Source organism: Myotis lucifugus, unplaced genomic scaffold (genome assembly GCF_000147115.1).
Source record: "Myotis lucifugus unplaced genomic scaffold, Myoluc2.0 scaffold_632, whole genome shotgun sequence".
Lineage (NCBI taxonomy): Eukaryota > Metazoa > Chordata > Mammalia > Chiroptera > Vespertilionidae > Myotis > Myotis lucifugus.
Window position 1 is genome coordinate 221,930 of NW_005871680.1, and position 25,535 is coordinate 247,464.

At 40.2% G+C, this 25,535-nt stretch overlaps 1 protein-coding gene and 1 pseudogene across 2 annotated transcripts in view; one reads left to right on the forward strand and one right to left on the reverse strand.

Annotated features, from left to right (window-relative positions):
* Positions 1–25,535, forward strand: part of PTPDC1 (protein tyrosine phosphatase domain containing 1) — a 91,076-nt gene continuing 65,541 nt past the window's right edge. For both annotated transcript variants that reach the window (XM_023746169.1, XM_014447270.2), the window contains exon 1: positions 1–132. In XM_023746169.1, coding sequence (XP_023601937.1) covers positions 121–132 — 12 coding nt within the window. In that variant the 5' untranslated portion in view covers positions 1–120. The remainder of the gene's footprint in view (positions 133–25,535) is intronic.
* LOC111823716 lies at positions 19,602–19,746 on the reverse strand (annotated as a pseudogene).

Genomic DNA, 25,535 nt, shown 5'->3' on the forward strand with positions numbered 1-25,535 from the left:
ACTGCGCTCCCCGCTCACCCCCTGGGGGCGGAGAGGACGGTCCCCGCTCACCTTCCTGGGGGCGGAGAGGACGCCGACCGGTCAGCGCCTCGCGCCTCCCGAACGCTGCAGAACGAGCAGATGCACATCCCTGTGAGTTTCATGTCCTGGAGCAGGGGGGTCGGGAGAGAAAATCGCTAGAAAGGCCCCGGGGGGCGGGGATGCTGAGAAAAAGGGGAGACGCCGCTTTAGGGGAGAAACGCGCGTTCCTGAATAGCCGTCCGCACATGCAGGGGAAGCAGACGGCGCTCACACGCGTCCTGCACGGAGCGCTCGGTCTCCACAGCCCCGCGAGCCTCCTCCCACTTTCTGTGCGAGAAGCGGGGGCACCCCCAGAGCTATTCATGGGGGAACTGAGACTTAACCCAGGCAGCCCGGCCCCAAACCCACCCGCTCGTCCTGTTTCAGCCTCCAGTCCAGCGTGGCCCCACCTCCTCGAGCACCGGAATTCCACCTGTGGCCCTAGCCGGTTTGGCTCAGTGGATAGAGTGTTGGCCTGAGGACTGAAGGTTCCCAGGTTAGATTCCAGCCCAGAGCACATACATGGGTTGCAGGTTCGATCCCCAGCCCTGGTTGGCACTCGTGTGAGTGGCAACCAATTGATATATCTTTCTGTCTCTCCCTCTCTCTTCACTCTCTCTAAAAATCAGTGGGAAAAGTATTCTCGGGTGAGGATTTTTTAAAAAATTACATCTTGTGACTTTTAACAGGTGCAAATCCCCAACCGCGATTCAGGAATGTGGATTGTCTGGAACCGGGCCTGGGGAATCTGCATTTTAACTTTACTAGGTGATTCCATTTGGTGATCCAGGGAGCATTTTTTTCTTTTAAACAATATATTTTTGTTGATGTTGAAGTGGAAGAGAGAGAAACATCAATGATAGAATCATTGATAGGTTGCCGCACGCCCCCTACTGGATCAAGCCCGCCACCCAGGCATGTGCCCTTGACGGGAATCCAAGAGGGGACCCTTCAGTCCGCAGACCAAAGCTCTATCCGCTGAGCCAAACCAGCTAGGGAACATTTTGAGGACAACTACTGTTGTCTAATTTCCCACCCAGTTTTCATGGGGTTGTACCCAAGGGACTCAAAATGCCCCTTCCTGAGCAGATTCCAGCGCCTCCTCTGGACAGGTGACTGACAGGCTTCAGGAGGAAATCCTTTGTTGGGAGAAGCCAAGGCTTATGATGAGATAGCACGTTGCGCTGCTGAACAGCTCTCAGTTTGAGAAAGTGCTGACAATTTGCTTTGACTTTGACTTTTGTAGAGTTTCCTTCAGTCCTATTCTGACCTTCCTAAAAAGGCAGGTCAAGGCATTAATTTTAAAGTTAATATTAAACTGTAAAACACCATGAAAAAGTTTAAAAACGACAATTCACCCATAAATGTCGGTACTCTAACAGAATTATTTTCATGTTCTGTTGTATTGTCCAATTAATTAACCATCTTCCTGTTGTTAATCACATAGATTGTTCAGGTTCACAAAATTTAGGAAATTCTTCTGAGAGATGGGCTTGAACTATAAATTCCAATTGGAAACCTGACAGTTACCCTGAAGATTAATCTTAGATCACAATTCTGATAAACGGCATATCTTTCTTTTTCCAAACTAAAAATGCCTCAAAGTCTGAAGATCTTTAGCTCTAAAATAAATGGTATAGTGGGTTTGAGGGTGTGTACATTGGAATGTTTCTTTTCTAGTGACTTTATCTGTTCTTTCCCATATCACTTCAACCTCACCAAAGGATTATTTAATTACTTAATTTGCTTATATATTTCCTGTTGTAAAAATTAAATAATGTAAACATTTCTTTGCAACCAGTAACTGTATCATTTAATGAATTAGTGTGTGTCACTAGGAAAAGTTACTTATTTTTTCTGGTTCCTGTAGAGACAACATGGAGTAAAAGAGATAAAATGGGCTTTGGTTTAAGAAAGACGTGATAGCCTGGCTTGCGTGGCTCAGTAGCTGAGCATCGATGTATGAACCAGGAGGTCACGGTCCAATTACCGGTCAGGGCACATGCCCAGATTGTGGGCTCGATCCCCGGTGTGGGGTGTGCAGGAGGCAGCCAATCAATGATTCTCTCTCATCATTGATATTTCTATCTCTCTCTCCTTCTCTCTTCCTCTATCTGAAAAGGAAAAAAATTATATATATATGAAAGACATGATATTCTAATTCCAATTTCAACACTTTCTTGACCTTGGGCCAATGACTTCCCCTCTGATTCTCACTTCGCTCATATTTATGGTGCCTCCAAGATTTTATCTAAGATAGCATGTATAAAACCCTGGTAGAGTAATAAGCACAATTCTTTTTCTACCATTAGTTTTCTTTCACCTTCCCTCTCTTTAGAATAATTTTGTGAGTTCCAACCCTGCTGTGATATTTGAGGTTATTTTCATTTCCAAAAAGATGCATATTTTTTCAGAATCTATGTGTGAAGCATTTTTTTAAAATAACCAGCTTTAAAAATATTTTTGAGAAATCTAAGGGCATATTGTCTAGTTTTTATCATATTTTGCTATGGCCAAAATCATCTATTTGTTAATTCAGTAAATATGAATACTTGTTAGTGCCAGGCACCTATGTTAGATGTAGGGGAGATACCAGTGAAGAAGATAGGAACTCTGGTCATACAGAAATTATGTAGGAAAAAGGCAATAAGCAAACAAAACAAGGTAATTACTGATTGTGATAAATGCTTGAACAATAAAACAAAAGTTTCTGTTAATATGATGAGGAAATGTGTTTCTCACTGCGTGTCATTTGTAATAAAATATTGGTTAGAAAATTATCTTAAATTCAAGTCTCAATTAAGATTGTGCAAGTAGGTTGTGTGTCAGAAAATGGGAAACTTAAGGAAAATAAATTAGCGCAGGTAAACATTTCCCAGGTCTGAAATACTATTTGTAATCGATCCAACAGATATAGTTTCTGTTTGTCCCATAAAAATGTCAGTACTTCGATAGTCCTTTGGCTTAACTTCTAGGAAGTTCTAATTTTCTTTTTCTTGGAGATTACTGCCTTTAATAACAATTAGCATGGGCACCTAGTTTGGTAGCAAATTATGTCCAAAAATATTTTTCTCAGGGATTTCTGTAAAATGTATTGATTCTTAAGCCCGTGGGAATTTTTAATACCAAGAATGAGTATGAACTGACCATTAAGACAGGTGTGAGAGAGAACAACTAACCCAGTAACCTTACACATAATTTAGAAGTTACATATCTTAATTTTTCTCGTTGATCAAACAATGATCACAGTAAACAACAGATTGGGTTTTTAAAGAACTGAACTTTGCAAGTGACTAGTTGTGATGATGAAGATTCAAAACTCCCTATTTAAACTTGCATGAAAAAATAACTTCAAATATTAATATGATTCTGCATTTTCTCAGTTTACTAATTTTTATTGCCAGCTATCTAGTTACATATTTGGACATTACTTTTTTGTCATGGTTTAAAAATCTAACATTTGTCCTTTGGTGGTAAAACTTATGATTTTAATTCACAGCCTTTCGAGTGACAGTTTCTACAGCAAGGTGATCACCTAGCCTCATGCTGGCTGCTGTGGAAGAACACATCCCCTCTTTGTTCTTTCTGTGTGGGTATGAATAAGTGTCAACCTCTGGATCAGACTTTTTGTTTGGATGCTGCAGTGTTTGTAGCACAAGGAGTTGGCCATTGCAGGTGGGGAATAGTTAGGAGAAGGCCCAGATAGTTTACTTGAGGGAAACTAAGGCTTGCCCTTTTGGTCTCTGCATCATTTCTATTCACCATTTCTTCTCCAGCACGTTTGATCTAATCATTGTGGCATCCTACCCTTCAAAAGGAAAGTTATCTGGATATATATTATATAATCTCGGGACTTTATTTCATCAAAATTTTGAGCATTTACTCTGTGCCAGGAATTGTAATGGATTAAATGGATCTATTTTAATAGATTCATTGGAAAATTTTATAGGTTTAAGAAGGGCCTTGTGATCTTTGCTACTCATGGAAGTATTTTTTCATTTAGAATCATGCCTTTGCAAAGTCATATTTGATAAGTTACTTTTATAGTTTATAGGTATTAATTCAACTCTAGGTGAAAAAGATTGTAGAGAATGACATTTTCTTCATTTTTAGAAATCTGTTTTAGGAATTAAATTGCCCAGTAGTTTAATTAGTGTTGTGACTGTTTCCCAAGAAGTTTATGTGTAATACATATGGTCTTTTAAAAATAACATTTTTTTCTTATAAAGGTAATATGTATTCAGTGTCAAATATTGCTACTCAGAAAATAAAATAAAATGTACCCTGTTAATATTTTGATATATATTCTTTGAGTCTTTTGTCTAAGTACATTTATTTATATTTTTACAAAAATGAGGTCATACTCTGCTTTTCAGTCACATGATTTCAGTTCTTTTAAAGCAGTTATTTTATCACTAGACTAGGGACGAAAGAATCCATTTATTAAATTGCTCTGCAGGATAAATTCAGAAACTCAAAGCACCTGCCCTGGAAGAAAATCCACTTCTGATTTCCTCCCTGAATTCTGATCCCCCCCCCACCAGCCACCAATGCACCCCCATCCACAGGATGGTTTTCTTGGGAGAATCTCTGAAGGAAAGTTTAGTCCAGTGGTTCTCAACCTTCTGGCCCTTTAAATACAGCTCCTCATGTTGTGACCCCAACCATAAAATTATTTTCGTTGCTACTTCATAACTGTAATTTTGCTACTGTTATGAATCGTAATGTAAATATCTGATATGCAGGATGGTCTTAGGCGACCCCTGTGAAAGGGTCGTTCGACCGCCAAAGGGGTCTCGACCCACAGGTTGAGAACCGCTGTCAGTTACACATAGTTAACATTTTACATTCTTGTCAAAACTTTTCAGCCAATCCTTCAGCATTTTTTAAAATTTCTTTATTGGTTAAGGTATTACAAATGTGTCCTCATCCCCCCATTAACCCCCAAACTCCCCCCGCCCCGCATTCATACTCTCATCCCCGTTTTCCGTGTCCATTGGTTTGGCTTATATGCATGCATACAAGTCCTTTGGTTGATCTCTTCCCCTTACCCCCACCCTCCCCTACTTTCCCTCTGGGGATTGATAGTCTGATCGCTGCTTCTCTGTCTTTGGGTCTGTCCCTGTTCATCAGTCTATGTTGTTCTCTATATTCCACAAATGAGTGAGATCATGTGGTATTTATCTTTCTCTGACTGGCTTATTTCACTTAGCATAATACTCTCCAGTTCCATCCATGCTGTTGCAAATGGCAAGAATTCCTTCTTTTTTACTGCAGTGTAGTATTCCATTGTGTACATGTACCACAGTTTTTTAATCCACTCATCTGTTGATGGCCACTTAGGCTGTTTCCAAATCTTAGCTATGGTGAATTGTGCTGCTATGAACATAGGGGTGCATATATCCTTTCTGATTGGTGTTTCTGTTTTCTTGGGATAAATACCTAGAAGTGGGATCTCTGGGTCAAATGGGAGTTCCATTTTTAGTTTTTTGAGGAAACTCCATACTGTTCTCCACAGTGGCTGCACCAGTCTGCATTCCCACTAGCAGTGCAGAAGGGTTCCTTTTTCTCCACATCCTCTCCAACACTTGTTGTTTGTTGATTTGTTGATGATAGCCATTCTGACAGGTGTGAGATGATACCGCATTGTCGTTTTGATTTGCATCTCTAGTATAATTAGTGACTTTGAGCATGTTTTCATATGTCTTTCAGCCTTTTGTATGTCCTCTTTTGAAAAGTGTCTATTTAGGTCCGTTGCCCATTTTTTTATTGGATTGTTTATCTTCCTTTTGTTAAGTTGCATGAGTTCCCTGTAAATGTTGGAGATTAAATCCTTACCAGTGATATCATTGGCAAATATGTTCTCCCATGCAGTGGGCTTTTTTGTTGTTTTGTTGATGGTTTCCTTTGCTGTGCAAGAGCTTTTTATTTTGATATAGTCCCATTTGTTTATTTTCTCTTTAGTTTCCAATGCCCTAGGAGCAGTATCTATCAGAGAAGAAATTCCTTTGGCATATGTTTGCAATTTCGCTGCCTGTGGATTCCTCTAGTGTTTTTATGGTTTCCCGTCTTACGTTTAAGTCCTTTATCCATTTTGAGTTTATTTTTGTGTATGGTGTGAGTTGGTGGTCTAGTTTCATCATTTTGCATGTATCTGTCCAATTTTCCTAACACCATTTATTGAAGAGACTGTCTTGACTCCATTGTATGCTCTTGCCTCCTTTGTCGAATATTAATTGGGCATAGTGGTTTGGGTCAATTTCTGGGTTCTCTGTTCTATTCCATTGATCTATATGTCTGTTCTTTTGCCAGTACCAAGCTGTTTTAAGAACAGTGGCTTTGTAATACAGCTTGATATCTGGTATTGAGATCCCACCTACTTTGTTCTTCTTTCTCAGGATTGCTGCAGCTATTCGAGGTCTTTTTTTATTCCAGATGAATTTTTGAAACGTTCGTTCTAGATCTGTGAAATATGCCGTTAGTAATTTAATGGGGATTGCATTGAATCTATAAATTGCTTTGGATAGTATGGACATTTTGATGATGTTGATTCTACCAATCCATGAATACGGTATGTTCTTCCATCTGTTTATGTCTTCCTCTATCTCTTTTTTCAGTGTCCTGTAGTTTTTCGCATATAAGTCTTTTACCTCCTTAGTTAAATTTATTCCTAGGTATCTTAATTTTTTTGGTGCGATGGTAAACGGGATTGCTTTTTAGTCTCACTTTCTGTAAGTTCACTATTGGTGTAAAGAAATGCCATAGATTTCTTGGCATTAATTTTATATCCTGCTACATTGCCAATTCATTTATTAAGTCTAATAATTTTTAGATGGAGTCTTTAGGGTTCTCTATAGACAGTATCATGTCATCTGCAAATAAGGACAGTTTTACTTCTTCTTTTCCAATTTGGATGCCTTTTATTTCTTCTTGTCTGATCGCAACGGCTAGTACTTCCAGTACTATGTTGAACAGGAGTGGTGAGAGGGGGCATCCCTGTCTTGTTCCTGTTTTTAGGGGAAATGGTTTTAGTTTTTGCCCATTGATTATGATGTTGGCTGCGGGTTTGTCATGTATGGCTTTTATTATGTTGAGGAATGATCCTTCTATTCCTACCTTGCTGAGAATTTTTATCAAGAAAGGGTGTTGGATTTTGTCAAATGGTTTTTCTGCATCGATTGATATGATTATGTGATTTTTATCTCTCAGTTTGTTTATGTGATGTATTACGTTTATTGATTTGTGGATATTATACCATCCTTGCATCCCTGGGATAAATCCTACTTGATCATGGTGTATGATCTTTCTGATGCACTGCTGGATCTGATTTGCTAAGATTTTGTTGAGGATTTTGGCATCTATGTTCATGAGGGATATTGGCCTGTAATTCTCTTTCATTGTGTTGTCTTTTTCTGGTTTTGGTATTAGGGTGATGCTGGGTTCATAGAATGAGCTTGGAAGTGTTCCTTCCTCTTGAATTTTTTGGAATACGTAGTCTGAGGAGGATAGGTTTTAGTTCTTCCTTGAATGTTTGCTAAAACTCCCCTGTGAAGCCGTCTGGCCCTGGGCTTTTGTTTGCTGGAAGCTTTTTGATGACTGCTTCAATTTCTTCCATAGTTATTGGCCTATTGAGATTTTTAGATTCTTCCTGATTAAGTTTTGGAATGTTGTATTTTTCTAGGAATATGTCCATTTCCTCCAGGTTGTCTTAGAGTAGAATTGTTCATAGTATTTTTTAATAATTCTTTGAATTTCTGTGGGGTCTGTTGTTATTTTGCCTCTTTCATTTCTGATTTTGTTTATTTGAGTCCTCTCACTTTGCTTCTTGGTGAGCCTGGCTAGAGGCTCATCAATCTTGTTTATCCTTTCAAAGAACCAGCTCTTGGTTTCATTGATCTTTTGTATTGTTTTTTTGGTCTCTATGTCATTTATTTCTGCTCTGATCTTTATTATCTCCTTCCTTCTGCTCACTCTGGGATTTTCTTGTTGCTCTCTTTCTAATTCTTTGAGTTGTATAGTTAAATGATTTACTATCATTTTTTCTTGTTTTTTGAGGTAGGCCTGTAGTGCTATACACTTCCCTCTCAGGACTGCTTTCATTTTGTCCCATAGATTTTGGATTGTTGTGCTGTTATTGTCCTTAGTTTCCAGGATGTTTTTAATTTCTTCTTTGATCTCATTGGTAATTCAAACATTATTTAGTAACATGCTATTCAGCTTCCAAGTGTTTGAGTTTTTTGGATTGTTTTTATTGTAGTTTATTTCTAATATTATGCCATTGTGGTCTGAGAGGATGCTTGGTATGATTTCAATCTTCTTGAATTTGGGAAGACTTTGCTTGTGATCCAATAGGTGGTCTATTTTTGAAAATGTCCCAGGTGCACTTGAGAAGAACGTATATTCCATGGTTTTGGGGTGAAATGTTCTGAAGATGTCAATTAAGTCCATCTGATCTAGTGAGTCATTTAGGATTGCTGTTTCTTTGCTGATTTTGTTTCTAGAGGATTTATCCAGTGATGTCAGTAGTGTGTTTAAGTCCCCTACTATGATTGTGTTGTTGTTGATCTCTCCCTTGTTATTTTCCAGAAGGTTTTTTATGTATTTGGGTGCTCCTGCATTGGGTGCATATATGTTTATCAGGGTTATATCCTCTTTAGTATTATGAAGTGGCCTTCTTTATCTCTTGTTATGACCTTCACTTTGAGGTCTATTTTGTCAGATATAAGTATTGCTACCCCAGCTTTTTTTTCCATTTCCATTTGCCTGAAAGATATTTTTACATCCCTTCACTTTCAGTCTGTGTGAGTCCCTTGTTCTGAGGTGGGTCTCTTGTAGACAGCATATATATGGGTCATGTCTTTTTATCCATTCAGCCACTTGATGTCTTTTGATTGGAGCATTTAGTCCGTTTACATTTAAAGTTATTATTGAAAGTTACTCGCTTGTAGCCATTTCTATTTTTGTGCCTGTGTTCTTTCTTACCTTTATATTTCTTCTTTTTATAGTATTCCCTTTAGCATTTCTTGCATTGCTGGCTTGGTGGTGAAAAACTCCCTTAGCCTTTTTTTGTCTGGAAAGCTCCTGATTTCCCCTTCAATTTTGATTAATAGTCTTGCTGGATAGAGTATTCTTGGATTCAGTCCTTTGCTTTGCAACACTTTGTATACCTCCTTCCATTCCCTTCTAGCTTGATGTGTTTCTGTTGAGAAATCATTTGATAATCTGATGGGGGATCCTTTGTAGGTAACTCTCTGTCTCTCTCTTGCAGCCTTTAAGATTCTCTCTTTGTCGTGTACATTTTCCATCGTTATTATGACATTTCTTGGTGTGGGTATTTTGGGGTTCATCTTGCTTGGGACTCTCTGTACTTGTGTAACTTTTTTCTTCCCCATATCTGTGAAGTTTTCTGTCATTATTTCTTCAAATAGATTTTCTAATCCTTGCTGCTCTTCTTGTCTTTCTGGCAGCCCTATTATGCGTATGTTACTTTGTTTCATGTTGTCCCAAAGTTCCCTTAGGATCTCCTCCTGATTTTTAATTTTTTTCTCCAGTTGCTGTTCAGATTGAGCTTGTTTCTCTACCTTATCTTCTAACTCACTAATTCGGTCCTCTGCTTCTTCTAGTCTACTGTTGAAACCTTCCATGGTGTTTTTGATTGTAGCTATATCACTTTTCATTTCTTCCTGATTCTTACATAGGTTGTTGATTTTTTCATCTCTCAGATGAATGAATTGTACAACCATTACTCTGAATGCTTTTTCTGTCATGTTCCATGCTTCAATTTCATTAATTTCCTTTCTTGGCGACTCCTCATTTTCTTTCCTCTGGGGGTTGTGTCGTCTCCCCATTCTGATTACCTCCAGATGGTTCAAACGTTGAGTTGCATGGGCCTGGGCTGTGTGCAGTGGGAGCTTTGCACCACCCTAGTGTTACTGAAGAGCTCTGACACTAAGATGTGTGGTTGTGGTGGGTTGGTGGGAACCAGGCTCGCTCAGAGTCAGTGTTACCAGCGCTCAATGTGTCCTCGTGTGCGCCCTTAGAATCAGGGACCCTGCCTGCACTGTGCTGAAACAGAGATCCCCCTGGAGTGTGTTGTAAATCAGAGCCTCCTAGCGTGCGCCAGGAGTCAGAGTTCCCCAAGAATCCAGTATCAGAGTCTCTGTTGCTTCGCACGGCCTCACATTGAGAATCAGGGTTCCTGTGTGCCCATACACCAAGAATTGGAGGCACTGGCTCTTAGTATGAATGCACAGGGAATCAGGGATCCCAGGCGCAGGTGATAAGAAACACAGTCAAGTCACTGGTGCTTGGTGCTGCCTCCTGCCCGGAGAATCGGGGTCCCGGGGCCCGCGCTGTGCGGGACCAGTTCCGGGTGTTCGCGCGTTAGCTCCCAGGCCAAGGCTCCTGTAGCCTGCACTGCGCAGGACCAGTTCCAGGTGTTCTCGCACTTCCAGGCTAAGGTTCCTGTAGCAGCACTGAGGCCCGGGCAAGGGGTGGGTCTATCAGTTACTATGGCGCTGCCTGTGAGCCTGCATGGAGGGGGATGGGCTCTCTTACTCACGGATCTGCAGCAGGGATTTCTGGACTCTTGGTGTCTGTGGGTCTGTAGCTGTGGCTACAGGATCCTGGTTTGTGTCTGAGACCAGACTGGGTGGTGCTGAGGCCAGGATCCTAGTCTCAAGCAGCTCTGTTTCTCAAGATGGCATGGTCTCTGTGCCTGTGCTGGCCACCCAGAAGTGTCCACACAGGGAGCGGGGCTCCGCCGTCTAAGACTGCCCGGTTTAGCAGCCCCTTAGAAGACCTGCAGAATCTAACTGTCCCTAACTCATACACACACACACCACACACGTCCACACACTCCTCTATCACTCCCTCGCACTCTCACACTCTCTCCCTCCCTACCTTCCTGCGGGTCACCATCTTCCCCTCCCACCAATCCTTCAGCATTTTTATTATTTACTTTATTTGCTCAAGGCAAAGCATTGAGAGTGGAGTTTGGAGTAACATGGGAAAATAAAAACATATTCTGGGATTCTTTCTCAGATTGTAGGGAAGGGGGAGGTACCTGAATAAAAATGTGTTTAGAGTTGAGTGACATATATTCAAGTTAAAAATTCTTCTGGACAGCTGATTCTCACAGCCGGTCAGCCTGGTGGTCAAATCCCTCTAGTATTAACTACAACAATCAGGGCTTAACTACAACAAGGCTGTGCACAAAGACTACTAGGGGGTGTACCAAGAAAGCGTAAAAAATGCGGAGACAAAGAAACAGGACAAAACTATCAAGGGAGGATATTGAGTTCAGAACCACACTTTTGAGGTCTCTCAAGAGGCTTCTAGAGTCTGTCGATAAACTTGATGAGATGTACAGGAAATCTAATGAGACCCTCGATGGTGTGATAAAGGACCATCTAGAAAGTAAGCATACACTGACTGAAATAAAGAATATTATACAGACTCCCAACAGCAGACCAGAGGAGCGCAAGAATCAAGTCAAAGATTTGAAATGCGAAGAAGCGAGAAACACCCAACCAGAAAAGCAAAATGAAAAAAGAATCCGAAAATACGAAGATAGTGTAAGGAGCCTCTGGGATAGCTTCAAACGTACCAACATCAGAATTATAGGGGTACCAGAAGATGAGAGAGAGCAAGATATTGAAAACCTATTTGAAGAAATAATGACAGAAAACTTCCCCCACCTGGTGAAAGAAATAGACTTACAGGTCCAGGAAGCGCAGAGAACCCCAAACAAAAGGAATCCAAAGAGGACCACACCAAGACACATCATCATTAAAATGCCAAGAGCAAAAGACAAAGAGAGAATCTTAAAAGCAGCAAGAGAAAGAAACTCAGTTACCTACAAGGGAATACCCATACGACTGTCAGCTGATTTCTCAACAGAAACTTTGCAGGCCAGAATGGAGTGGCAAGAAATATTCAAAGTGATGAATAGCAAGAACCTACAACCAATGCCGAAACCGGTTTGGCTCAGTGGATAGAGCGTCGGCCTGCGGACTGAAAGGTCCCGGGTTCGATTCCGGTCAAGGGCATGTACGTTGGTTGCGGGCACACCCCCAGTAGGAGATGTGCAGGAGGCAGCTGGTCGATGTTTCTCTCTCATCGATGTTTCTAACTCTCTATCCCTCTCTCTTCCATTCTGTAAAAAATCAATAAAATATATTTAAAAAAAAAAAGAACCTACAACCAAGATTACTTTATCCAGCAAAGCTATCATTCAGAATTGAAGGTCAGATAAAGAGCTTCACAGATAAGGAAAAGCTAAAGGAGTTCATCACCACTAAACCAGTATTATACGAAATGCTGAAAGGTATCCTTTAAGAAGAGGAAGAAGAAAAAGGTAAAGATACAAATAGTGAACAACAAACATGCATCTATCAACAAGTGAATCTAAGAATCAAGTGAATAAATAATCTGATGTACAGGAAAAAAAAATAAAATAAAATAAAAATTCTTCTGTTCTAAAGAAAATGGGCCCTAACAGGTTTGGCTCAGTGGATAGAGCATCGGCCCTGCAGACTGAAAGGTCCCAGGTTCGATTCCAGTCAAGGGCATGTACCTTGGTTGTGAGCAACATCCCCAGTAGGGGGTGTGCAGGAGGCAGCTCATCGATGTTTCTCATCGATGTTTCTAACTCTTTATCCCTCTCCCTTCCTCTCTGTAAAAAAATCAATAAAATATATTTTTTAAAAAAAAGAAAAAAAGAAAATGGCCCAACTTTTATTTATTTTTATTTTTTTTATGGCCCAACTTTTAAACTCCATTTTGCCTTTTGTGTATTACCTCAAACTTTCTAGCAATTTTATTACATCTATTGCTAATTTGACTATTAAATTATTCCTGCTTTGAAATACACAATGTTTTTGTCCACATTCTTAATTCCTGATAGTCTGTGAGAAATTATATATAAATGACTCAGGCCACAAATTAAAACAAAGATTTAAATGTGTTTTTAAATGTAGCATTAAATTAAATACCTAAAAAATGTATGTACTAGGAATCAGTACGACTACATAATTTTTTGGAAATAGCATTTTTATTCCTATTGAAGTCAAACATTGAGTATAGATATTTGGAAAATACCAGTAAGCCAAAAACAAACAAACAAAAAAACCACAATCCCACCACTGTTAATATCCCATTAGTTTACTAACCTAATTTACCTTTCTCATAATCTATACAGACAGTCCTCAGTTACATCGGACTTGATGTACATCGCTTCGTGATTATGTCGTCATCTCCCATTTATTTATAAAAAAAAAAGTTCCGTCATTTTGACATATGTCCTTTATGTTTTTTATTATTTATTTACCACAAGTAAAGGTCAGGAATTGTTATCTTTTTAAAAAATTTTTCTTACTATTTCACTTCATTACTGCTGTGTATTTACTCCATGTGAGTGACGTAGGTGCTTATGTAGGTGGGTTCCAACTTACTGCAAAAATCGTGTTACATCCCGCCGTAGGAACGGATCTCCAACATAACCCGAGGACCTACTGTAGTGGATTCTATCTAGAATGGTCATATAAAGTGCCAGATCTGCTATGAGGGCTTTGGCCCACTTCATTTCAATAGAAATTTTGAACCTGTTCCATGCATGGACGGGCTTATTCCTATTTTAAGGTCAAACTCTTATCCCTGTTTATAAACCACAATAGATTTTGACTTCCCTTGAATCTGTTTAGGGAAAGGCACGAATAAACTAGTTTTTTAAGTTTGTTTTAGATATCTGAGTAATAACAAAATAAGAAATAATATAAATAAAAATGGTATATACAGAAACATTATCTATCTTATCTACTTATATAAAAACCCTGGGTGTAACATCACGGCCAGAACCGGGACCAACCAGAAGGAAGTCAGTCCTGCAGGGGTCGTCTTGGAAATGGCTGCACCCTCCCACAGCTGTTTCCTGGAAAGTGAGGTTTCAGGCAGGAACCAGCCCTCAGGGCGGGGTTTCAGGCAGGAACCTGCCCTCAGGGTGAGGTTTCTGGCAGGAACTGGCCCTCAGGGTGAGGTTTCAGGCAGGAACCCACCCTCAGAGCAGAGCATGGAAGTGAAATGATTTGTAATGGATCTATTATTGAAGCTACCTTTGGAAATACTATATTTATAGGTCAGTGGTTCTCAACCTTAGCTGCACACTAGAATCACCTGGGAATCTTTTTTAAATCCTGATTTCTGGGCCTCATCCTCCGGAAATTTTGTTTCTTTGTTACTAATGTTGTGGCCCCACCCCATAACAAAGAAACAATTTCCGGAGGATGAGGACCAGGAATCAGGATTTTAAAAAGATTCCCAGGTGATTCTAATGTGCAGCCAAAGTTGAGAACCACTGCTATAGATAATATTAAAAATATATCTAAATGTGTAATTCTTTGTCCAAAAAATGAGCATGTTCAAAAATTAAATGAAGAAAATTTGGATATACTCGATGGAGATTTTCACACATATTTGAGTGATGATTCCATTGATTCTACAGATGATGCTGAATAGGAAAGTTTTCCCATCGAATTTCTTAATAGTATTACTCCTTTGGGAATGCCATATCATAAATTAAAATTGAAAGTGGGTGCAATCATCATGCTATTTAAAAATCTCAATAGTAAATGGGGTCTTTGTAATGGTACCAGATTTATTATCAAAAAATTATGACCTAACATTATCGAAGCTGAAGTATTAACAGGATCTGCAGAGGGAGAGGTTGTTCTGATTCCAAGAATTAATTTGTCCCCATCTGACACTGGTCTCCCATTTAAATTGATTCGACGATGGTTTCCCGCGATGCTAGCATTTGTGATGACTATTAATAAATCACAAGGACAAACTCTAGACGAAGTAGGCATATTCCTACCTGAACCCATTTTTGCACATGGTCAGTTATATGTTGCTTTCTCTCAAGTTTGAAGAGCATGTGACGTTACAATTAAAGTTCTAAATACTTCATCACAAGGGAAATTAGTCAAGCACTCTGAAAGTGTTTTCACTCTTAATGTGGTGTACAGGGAGATATTAGAATAAGTTTAGTCACTTTATCAGTCATTGTTTGCATCACTATTGTTTTTATATCATGTTTCTGTTGTTTTCATATCATGTTTCTGTTGTTTTCATATCATGTTTTTGTCGTTTTTGTATCATGCCTCTTGTTATATCCTTTTGTTACTATTTATTTATTAACAAATTTACATATTATTTTTATATATATTTTACTAATTTCCTTTCATCTCACACTTCTATTATAGAGAAGGGGCAAATAGCAATATTAAAATATTTCCGCTAATTAATTCCCTTTCCTTAAAAAAAACATATCTTATTGATTTTTTACAGAGTGGGAGGGAGAGGGATAGAGAGTTAGAAACATCGATGAGAGAGAAACATCAATCAGCTGCCTCCTGCACACTCCCCACTGGGAATGTGCTCGCAACCAAGCTACCTGCCCTTGACCGGAATTGAACCTGGGACCCTTGAGTCCGAAGGCCGATGCTCTATCCACTGAGCCAAACCGGTTAGGGCAATTAATTCCCTTTTAATGTGCACAAATTTCGTGCACTGGGCTACTAGTATATATATATAAAAGCCTATATATAAAAGTGACTGAATGACTGGAATGACCAGCTGTTATGACTCACACTGACCACTAGGGAGCAGAGGCTCAACGCGGGAGCTGCCCCCTGGTGGTCAGTGCACTCCCACAGTGGGAGCGCCGCTCAGCTGACTGACCATCCTGGTGGCCCACCAGTCCGGCAGCAGCCACTCACTCCCTCAGTAGTCCTGCAGGTCCAATCTCTGGAGAAAGGGCCAGGCACCGATGGACCAGCACCACCAGCACCATCCTGACAGTGATGCCGGCCTCCTGAAAGTCGGCCTCTTCCCCTACATAGATGCTCCACAAGGAAGAAACAATATAAAAGTGGCCGCCAGGTGGCTCCCAACAACCAGTGCAAATATCAGTGGGATGGATCTGGATCCCAGGTTGGCAAGGGTATCCCAACACCCGCCCAGAGGGCCAAACATGTCCCGCCCCCCCTTCTGCGTCCCCCCCTCAGGACCCCACTTGTGCACAAAATTGTGCATCGGGCCTCTAGTAAAAGAATAAAAGTCGGTCATACTCCCATTATCAGTATTTTGGTCAATCTCTTTCAAGTCTATAAAGGAGATTTTTCTCTGCCTGTTTATTTTTTTACATACTATGTGCACATTTGTATTTGACTTTCTTTAAGACAGTGGTTCTCAACCTTCTGGCCCTTTAAATACAGTTCCTTATGTTGTGACCCAACCATAAAATTATTTTCGTTGCTACTTCATAACTGTAATGTTGCTACTGTTATGAATCATAATGTAAATATCTGATATGCAGGATGGTCTTAGGCAACCCCTGTGAAAGTGTCGTTCGACCACCAAAGGGGTCTCGACCCACAGGTTGAGAACCGCTGTTTTAGCCTGTTTTGCAAAGGACCTAGCCTGCATCTAACTTAGCCTGCCTAATTTTATCAGTAAAAGGCTTTACACAATTAGCTGACTCTAGTTCAGTGTTTTCTTTCCTTTGAGCAAAAGCTTATTGGGAACAGAGACGAGAAGCAGGACCACAGGGGGAGGTTTTCTTCTCTCTTTGATTAGTTGTGTGTGTTTCCTGGTGCACATGGGAAAGGTATTCTCATTTAGATAAGTTTCTTCTCTTCTATATGATGGAATGATTAGATATTTCTTTTTTTAAATATATTTTATTGATTTTTTACAGAGAGGAAGGGAGAGAGATAGAGAGTTAGAAACATCGATGAGAGAGAAACATCGATCAGCCGCCTCCTGCACATCTCCCACCGGGGATGTGCCCGCAACCCAGGTATGTGCCCTTGACCGGAATCGAACCTAGGACCTTTCAGTCCGCAGGCTGACGCTCTATCCACTGAGCCAAACCGGTTTCGGCTGATTAGATATTTCTAACAGGCATTGTGGATTTTTAAAGTGTGAATGCCCTTAATGGTCTAAATTGTTGTAAAGAGATTGTAGAATAATTATGCTTTTAGCTTGTAGTTCCAGGGTCTTGTTTCATAATTATTACTTGGATCAGTGGTAAACCTTCTTTTTTTGTTGTTTTCGTTTTGTTAATCCTCACCCTAGGATATTTTTCCATTGATTTTTAGAGAGAATGGAAGGGAGGGGGAGGGACAAAGAGAGTAACATAGATGTGAGAGAGACACATTGATTGGTTGCCTCTGGCATGCCCCTCAACGGGCTGGGAATGGAGCCTGGAACCTAGGTTGTGCCTTGATGGGATTCTGGGTCCCTTCAGTCCTCTGGCCAATGCTCTATCCTCTGAGCCAAACCAGCTAGGGCTAGACCTTTTTGTTTAAAAATATATTTTTATTGATTTCAGAGGAGAATGGAGAGGGAGAGATAGAAACACCAATGATGAGAGAGAATCATCGATTGGCTGCCTCCTGCATGCCCCGCACTGGGGATTGAGCCCACAATCCAGGCCTGTGCCCTTGACCAGGAATCAAACCCAGAACTCTGCAGTGTGCACGCAGACGCTCTAACCATTGAGAACACCAGCAGAGCCAGACAGTTACCTTTTAAAGGTCAGGGACTATTTTATTTGTCCTTGTATTCTCCCCTACATCTCATAGTTCTTGGTACCTAGTAGGGGCTCACGTATTTATTACATTGAATTGGGCTGTTGTTCATGTGAGTCCCTACCTCTCCTGGCCTCTTCCCCTGTAAACACACTCCAGTGTGCCTGTCCCACTTAAGCTATGTTCCTGGTATATTCTGTCCTCCTACGCTGAAAAAATATACCTGCACAAGAACACAATTTTACATGATTTAAAGTTGGAAAGATATCAAAGCTTACCTACTTTTATTATCATTGAACATGTCAAAGTTTTCTGTTACCAGACATAACTGAAAACTGCATTATTTATTTTTGTTGCTCAAAGTGTTTCATCTTTTGCCACGGGGGCTCTTTCAGTTGCCTTCTGTATCCCTTTGACATACTCCCAGCAGTTTGTGTTTTGAGTACCTCCCTACTTTCTGGCACTACAGGATAGATGCTCTAGGCTCATCTATAATAATAAAAGCGTAATATGCTAATTAGACTGGACAGCTGAACAGCGGAAAGACCGTCCAGATGACCTGCCAGTTGACCTTCCAGACAAAGCCGGGGCTGCAAGGGCCGAGGCAGCTGGAGCTGTGAGGGCCTACCCTTGCACGAATTTCGTGCATTGGGCTTCTAGTCTTATATATTCTGTTCCAGCCCTAAGCCAGCCATTTCAGCAAGGATCCCTGGATCCTTTTGTTGGGGAATGATATTAGAAACCAGGATTTGCTCTGATGTGCTCATCGTTACAGGGGTGTCATTGCTTTTAAACCCTGTCAGTGACAAGAGCTAGGAAATAAATGTATGCATATTAACCTCTGTATACATATATAACTGTATTATTTCTCCTTTTACTCATCAGTTTCTATATTAAGCTAAACAGGAATTCCCACTGATGACTTAGACCCTAATTCAGAACTACCGTGGTTCATTCTAGACTTTCCCCCTTAGGTATCTGTCATCCTTCATTCCAACAGTGAGAAACCTGGCCCCTACCATTCACTATCTTTTTACTTATTTTTTCAGTCCCAGTGTATACGATGGCAGCATCAGAACTTCTAACCAGTACCTCCATGGGAAGCAGCATTACCATCTGTGGTGTTCATGTACAGTTCCTTTTGTCTTATAGTTTCTAGTCATTTCCAAAGTTACTTAGATCCTTTCCTCTCTATTCCCTCCAGTGAGGTTATATTATACATTTGTAATACAATTAAATTCTTTTTTCATAGTGATATGCCTTTAAGATTCCTCCATGTTTTTTCATGGCTTGGTAGCTCATTTCTTTTTTAATGCTGAATAATATTCCATTATTGGGATGTATTCCAGCTTATTTATTCATTCACCTATTGAAGGCCATCTTAGTTGCTTCCAAGTTTTATGAATAAAACTCCTGTACATATCCATGTGCACGTTTTTGCATAGACATAGTTTTTAGTTCCTTTGGGAAAATACCAAGGAGTGCAATTGCTGATGTATATATTAAGAGAATGTTTAGTTTTATAAGAAATCACCAAACTGCCTGTACTATTTTGAATTTCTGTAAGCCATGTATGTGAGTTCCTGTTGCTCCATATCTTAATCAGCATTTGGTGTTGTCAGTGTTCCAGATTTTTGCCATTCTAATAGATGTATATTAGTATCCCGTTGTTGTTTTAAAATCCTCACCCAAGGATATGTTTTTATTCATTTGAGAGAGAGAGGAATGGAGAGGAGGAAAGAGAGAGAGAGAACGAGAGGACATCCATGTGAGAGAGAAACATCGATCAGTTGCCTCACACATGTGCCCCAACCTAGGATCAATCCTGCAACCTGGGTATGTGCCCTGACTAGGAATCGAACCCTCAACCCTTTGGTGTTCAGGATGATGTGCCAACCCACTGAGCCACTCTCACCAGGGTGCATTTGTTGTTGTTTATGTTGTTGTTTTTTATGTGCCTCAGGCATGAAACAGCTCTGGCCACCGACATAGGCATCAAGCTAGGATGAACTAAGGACTGTACATCTTCTTTGCCCCTGACTGATGTAAGAGCAACACCACCAATCAGGTGTCTCCTTGCCCATTGCCAGGGGGTTGCATTGTTGTTTTAATTGCATTTCCCTGAAGTATCTTGTCATATGCTATTTGCATCTGTATATCTTCTTTGGGGAGGTGTCTGTTAAGGTGTTTGGCCAATTTCTTAATCAGGTTGTTTGTTCTCTTATTGTTGAATTTTAAGAGTTTTTGTAAATTTTGGATAATAATCATGTGTTTTTTGCAAATATTTTTTTCCCAGTCTGTGACTTATCTTCTCATTCTTGTCTCTAGCAGATCAGAAGACTTTAATTAAGTCCAATTTATTAATTATTTCTTTCATGGATTGTGTCTTTTTGTATCTAAAAAGGCATCACCATACCCAATGTCATCTGGGTTTTCTCCTATGTTATCTTTTATAGTTTTACATTTTACATTTATGTCTATTTGAGTTAATTTTTGTGAAGAGCATAAGGTCTGTGTCTAGATTCATTTTTTTGCATGGTAGATATCCAGTTGTCCCAGCATCATTTGTTGAAGAGACTGTCTTTGTTCCATTGTATTGTCTTTTCTCCTTTGTTAAACATCAGTTGACTATATTTATGTGGGTTAGTTTCTGAGCTCTCTGTTGTGTTCCATTGATCTGCGTGTCTTACCAATACCACATTGTCTTCATTACTTTTTGTCATAGTCTTGAAGTTAGTGTCAGTCATTCAGCTTTGTTCTCCTTCAATATTGTGCTGGCTATTCTAGGTCTTTTGCTTCTACATATAAACTTTAGAATCAGTTTGTTGATGTCCATGAAATCACTTGCTGGGATGTTGGCTGAGATTGTATTGTATTTCAAGATTTTGTGAAAATTGGCTCAGGAACTGTTAAAAGGCTTTGTGATTTGACAACATAAACAGAACCCAGGAGACACACCTTCACAATAATCTGTATGAATACCTACTGTTAGGTAAATGCAAACTAAGTAGTTAGAGTGTTGGCTAGTGCGCCGAAGAGTTACAGGTTCAATTCTGAATCAAGGATATGTACCTGGGTTGCAGGTTCAATTCCTGGCCCTGGTCAGGACATGTGTGGGAGCAACCAGTCGATGTTTCTCTCTCACATCAATGTTTCTCTTTCCTCTCCCTCTCACCTTTCTACTCTCTCTAAAAAAAAAGTAAAATAAAATAAATTTAAACCTATAGGAATAATTAGTCAGATTTGGCTGTTTGTGAGAAAATGCAAGGGAGTATGGAAATCTTGTTTGTGAAAACAAGCTTTATTTATCCATCTGTTTTTATCATAATGTGTTTCCTGAAGAATCTGAACTAAACAGCATATTTCTTTTAATGATGAAACCTTGAGGATCTTGTTGTAGTGTTGTTTTTCCCTGACCTGTAACAAGTCTTCTGAGAGTGAGGACCCTCCCTAAGGTGTATTTAAGGTATGAGATCACAAAAGCCAGTGAAGTCCATGGTGAACTGCCAGACATGTATATTCAAGGCAGCTTTTAGTGCTTTCCCTGGGGACTTATGGGGACTCACCTTGTTAGAAAGGCGTGGGGGGAGGGAAGGCTATAAAAAGAAAAGGTGTTTTTAAAATGTTACCCCAGGGGTGACTTGAGGAGAAAGGGAATTTTATATAGTTCTGTCATTTATTTGAGGTTGCAGATTCAGAAGTGAGAACATTTCAGTTTAAAATAAGTCTGTTTTGTTTTACTACATAAAGAATCATCAGGAGTACTTTAATTCTTTAAGGACAAAAATATATATATAAAAGGCTAAGTGACTGACCATCCGTCCATCCGACCAACCAACCGGCTGTACATATGACAGGCACTACCAATTTAAAAATAAACATTGACTCATGCATGCGTGATACATATAAAGCTCTCACTGGCGCCAATCGCACGTGTGTGTTTTGATCTGTCATTGTCGTTTGTGAATTTGGTTGTTTTTGTTGACATTTGAAGTATTAACAGGATTTGTGGAAGGAGAGGTTGTTCTGATTCGAAGGATTGATTTGTTCCCGTCTGACACTGGTCTCCCATTTAAATTAATTCGAAGACAGTTTCCTGTGATGCCAGCATTTGCGTTGACTATTAATAAATCACAAGAACAAACTCTAGATACAACAGGAATATTCCTACCTGAACCCATTTTCATGGTCAGTTATATGTTGCTTTCTCTCAAGTTCAAAGAGCGTGTGACGTTAAAGTTGTAAATAGTTTATCACAAGGGAAATTAGTCAAGCACTCTCAAAGTGTTTTTACTCTTAATGCGATATACAGGGAGATATTAGAATAAGTTTAATCAATTTATCAATGTTTTCATATCATGTTGTGTTTTTATATCACGCCTTTGTTATATCTAGTTATTGTTTATTAATCAATTTATATATTATTTTTATATATATTTTACTAATTTTCTTTCATCTCTGGCACTTCTCTTATAGAAAAAGGGTGAATAGTGATATTAAAATATTTCTTCTAATTAATTTCCTTTCAATGTGCATGAATCCGTGCACCAGGCCACTAGTACTACTGTAATATTAAGAAACTATGTTTTAGCATTTGAGCTACTGAATAAATCTTCAGTCAGTCCTTCAGGAGGAGGGAATGTGAATAAAATGTGTAATTGTTATCAGACAAAGGCATCTCAAGGAGAGAAAAAATGGGCTTAGAGTTGGAGTTACTGTCACCATGCATATTTGTTGGAAAAGAAAACAGATTCAACCTTCAGGGAATTAGAAGAAACACAAATCTGTCGGGTTGAAGATCAGCAACAAGTTGAAGATATAGATGTGATAAGGAAAACTAAGTAAAGGAAAATGCTACATCTTGTATTTGCATAGTGGTGCTGTCATGTCATTGATATGTTCTTAGCAATTACCTTGAGTTAGGTAAGTCATGATTACCACTCCTTTACAGATGAAAAGGGAATTTCAGAGAGATTAAATGATAATGATGGTGGTGGCAGCTACCTTTTATTGAGCGTTTATCTTTATTCATTTATTCATTTAACAGATCTTTATTATGCACCTACTATGTGTCAGGCCCTATTGTAGGCTTTGGAGACAGAACAAAGCAGACAGAAATCTGTGCCTTCATGGAGCTTACGTTTTAGCAGGGGAAGGCAGACAATACATGAAATAAGTAAGTAAATTATATGTGTGTTAGAGAGGTTTTCTTCCTAAGTCCTGAGGAGAAAAGTGAAATAGGGAAGGAGAGCTGATTTAAATTGCAAATAGGGTAGCTAGAAGGATTTTGAAGAGAGGGATGACATGACCCAGCTGAAGTTAACAAGATCACTCTGACTACTGTGTTGAGAACAAACTGAATATGGACCAGACATAAATTAAGTCTGTATACAGCAAACACAAAGGCTAACATGGGCCAAATAAATGAGGCATGAGGCCTGTAGGCCACGAGTTTGACATACTTGGTATACAGGCTCTCAGGTAACCTTTCAACAACTACCATACAGTGAGTCTCAGATGTTAATAAATGTGCCTAAGATCACACAGCTAGTAAGTGACAACAGGTGTATTGAAAATGTGTTTGGATTTTATGACCTTATGTTAAGACCAGCTGTATTTGTGTTTCTGTTGGAAGGAAGGAGACTGAAATGTAAGGGGCTGTGTTCTTGATATATGTCTTGGATAGCACTGAATGAAGATTTGGATGAAGGATCAGCCAATTACCTGCACAAAGCAAAACAAATTTGAAAATCTCACTGTGGGAAGGGAGATCTGAAAAGTTTTTTGCAAGCAAAGGAATTATAAATGGTGCAGATCCAGTGTAGCTGAGTTAAAAAGCATAGATTAATAAGCTTTTGTTTAGTGTGAGGTCTTTATTGTTGAGAAGCTGTATGTGTAATGGTTCACACATACAACTCTGGAGCTGAACTGTGTGGGGTTTCAAATCCCAGATCTACTACTTCACAGCTCTGTGACTTCAGGCAAGTTATTTGACTTGTCTTTGCCTTAGTTTCCTAATCTATAAAATAGGAATCCTATATATAAAGAGCTAATATGCAAATGGTCGTCATGCCCTCACACCATCATGCCTTAACGGCTCAGACACTCAACACTGGGGAGAGATGAATGGGGACCAGCCAGGCACAAATGAGCTCTCAAGAGAGGAATAGGGACCAGCCAGGCACAAATGAGCTCACAAGAGAGGAATGGGGACCAGCCAGGCTGTAGCCTGGGAGAGGGACAAGCTGCCTGTCCCACGGTCCCAGACTCCAGTGGCTGTGGGTGTGCCTGCAGCCCAGGAGAGAGACAAGCTGTGTGCCCTGCAGTGGCTGGGGCTGCGGCCCAGGAGAGGGACAAGCTGCCCACCCTGTGGTCCTGGGTGCCAGCAGTGAAGGCTGAGGTTCAGGAGAGGGACAAGCCACCCGCCCCAAGGTCCTGGGTGCCTGCAGCTGCGGCCCTGGTGAAGCCACCTGCCTATGGTCCCCTGCAGCTGCGGCTGGCCTGGGCGAAGCCAGCCAGAGGGAGGGAAGCATGGGTCCCGGGTGCCTGCGACCGGCTGGAGGAGGGAATCCTGGGTCCCGGGTGCGGGGCAAGGCAGAGGTGGTTAGGGGCGATCAGGCCAGTAGGGGAGCAGTTAGGGGCGATCAGGCAGGCAGGCAGGCAGAGGTGGTTAGGGGTGATCAGGCAGGCAGGCAGGTAAGTGGTTAGGAGACAGTGGCCCTGGATTGTGAGAGGCAGTTGGACATCTCCGAGGGGTCCCGGATTGGAGAGGGTACAGGCCGGGCTGAGGGACCCGCCCCATGCACAAATTTTGTGCACTGGGCCTCTAGTAATGTATAATACTAAACATGTTCATACCATGTGACCCAGCAATCATGCTCCTTGGTGATTACCTGAAGAAGCTGAAAAATGTATGTCTACACAAAAACCTACACAGATATTTATAGCAGTTTTATCCATAATTGCCAAAACTTGGAAGCAACAAATGTATCCTTCAGTAGGTAAATTTATGAATAAACTGAAGGATGCATTTTATCCTTCTGTGACATCATCTGACAATGGAATATTATTCAGAACTAAAAAGAAATGGCTGTCAAGCCATGAAAATACATGGAGGAGTCTTAAATGTATATTAATAAGTGACAGAAGCCAATCTGAAAAGGCTACATACTGTATGATTCCATCTCTGTGACATTCTGGAAAAGGCGAAACTATGGAAGCAGTAATATGTAGTAAGTCTCGGGTATTATACCTTTAAAATTTTCCATTCTTCCACTGTTTTTCCTATGTTAGAAGAATTACTTTTTCATAGAAAGCATGTATTCATGCCCTGACTGGTTTGGCTCAGTGGATAGAGCGTTGGCCTGTGGACTGAAGGGTCCCGGGTTCGATTCCGGTCAAGGGCATGTACCTTGGTTGTGGGCATATCCCCAGTAGGGAGTGTGCAGGAGGCAGCTGATCGATGTTTCTCTCTCATCGATGTTTCTAACTCTCTATCCCTCTCCCTTACTCTCTGTAAAAAATCAATAAAATATATGTCTTAAAAAAGCATGTATTCATGTTGTTTGGTAAAAATATAGTATTTAAGCTTTACAAATGTAGATAATTTACAAATAAAGATAATTTTACTTTTTCAAAGTATAGTCACATTAGTATACATATGATATTCTTCGAAGATGGGCCATCTTTAATTCTGTAGACTGTCGCGTTTTAGCAGTAGTGCTGTCAACCTGCAGCAAGGGATGGCATCTAGCCATTGGAATGGGAGGCACTAAAACGGGACTGACATCTCGTATTGAGAAGCCTTTCTTATCGTGGCATAGAGCCAGAAAGTCCAGGTACAGACTACACAACATGAGATACTAGGCAGAACCCACCATTAAC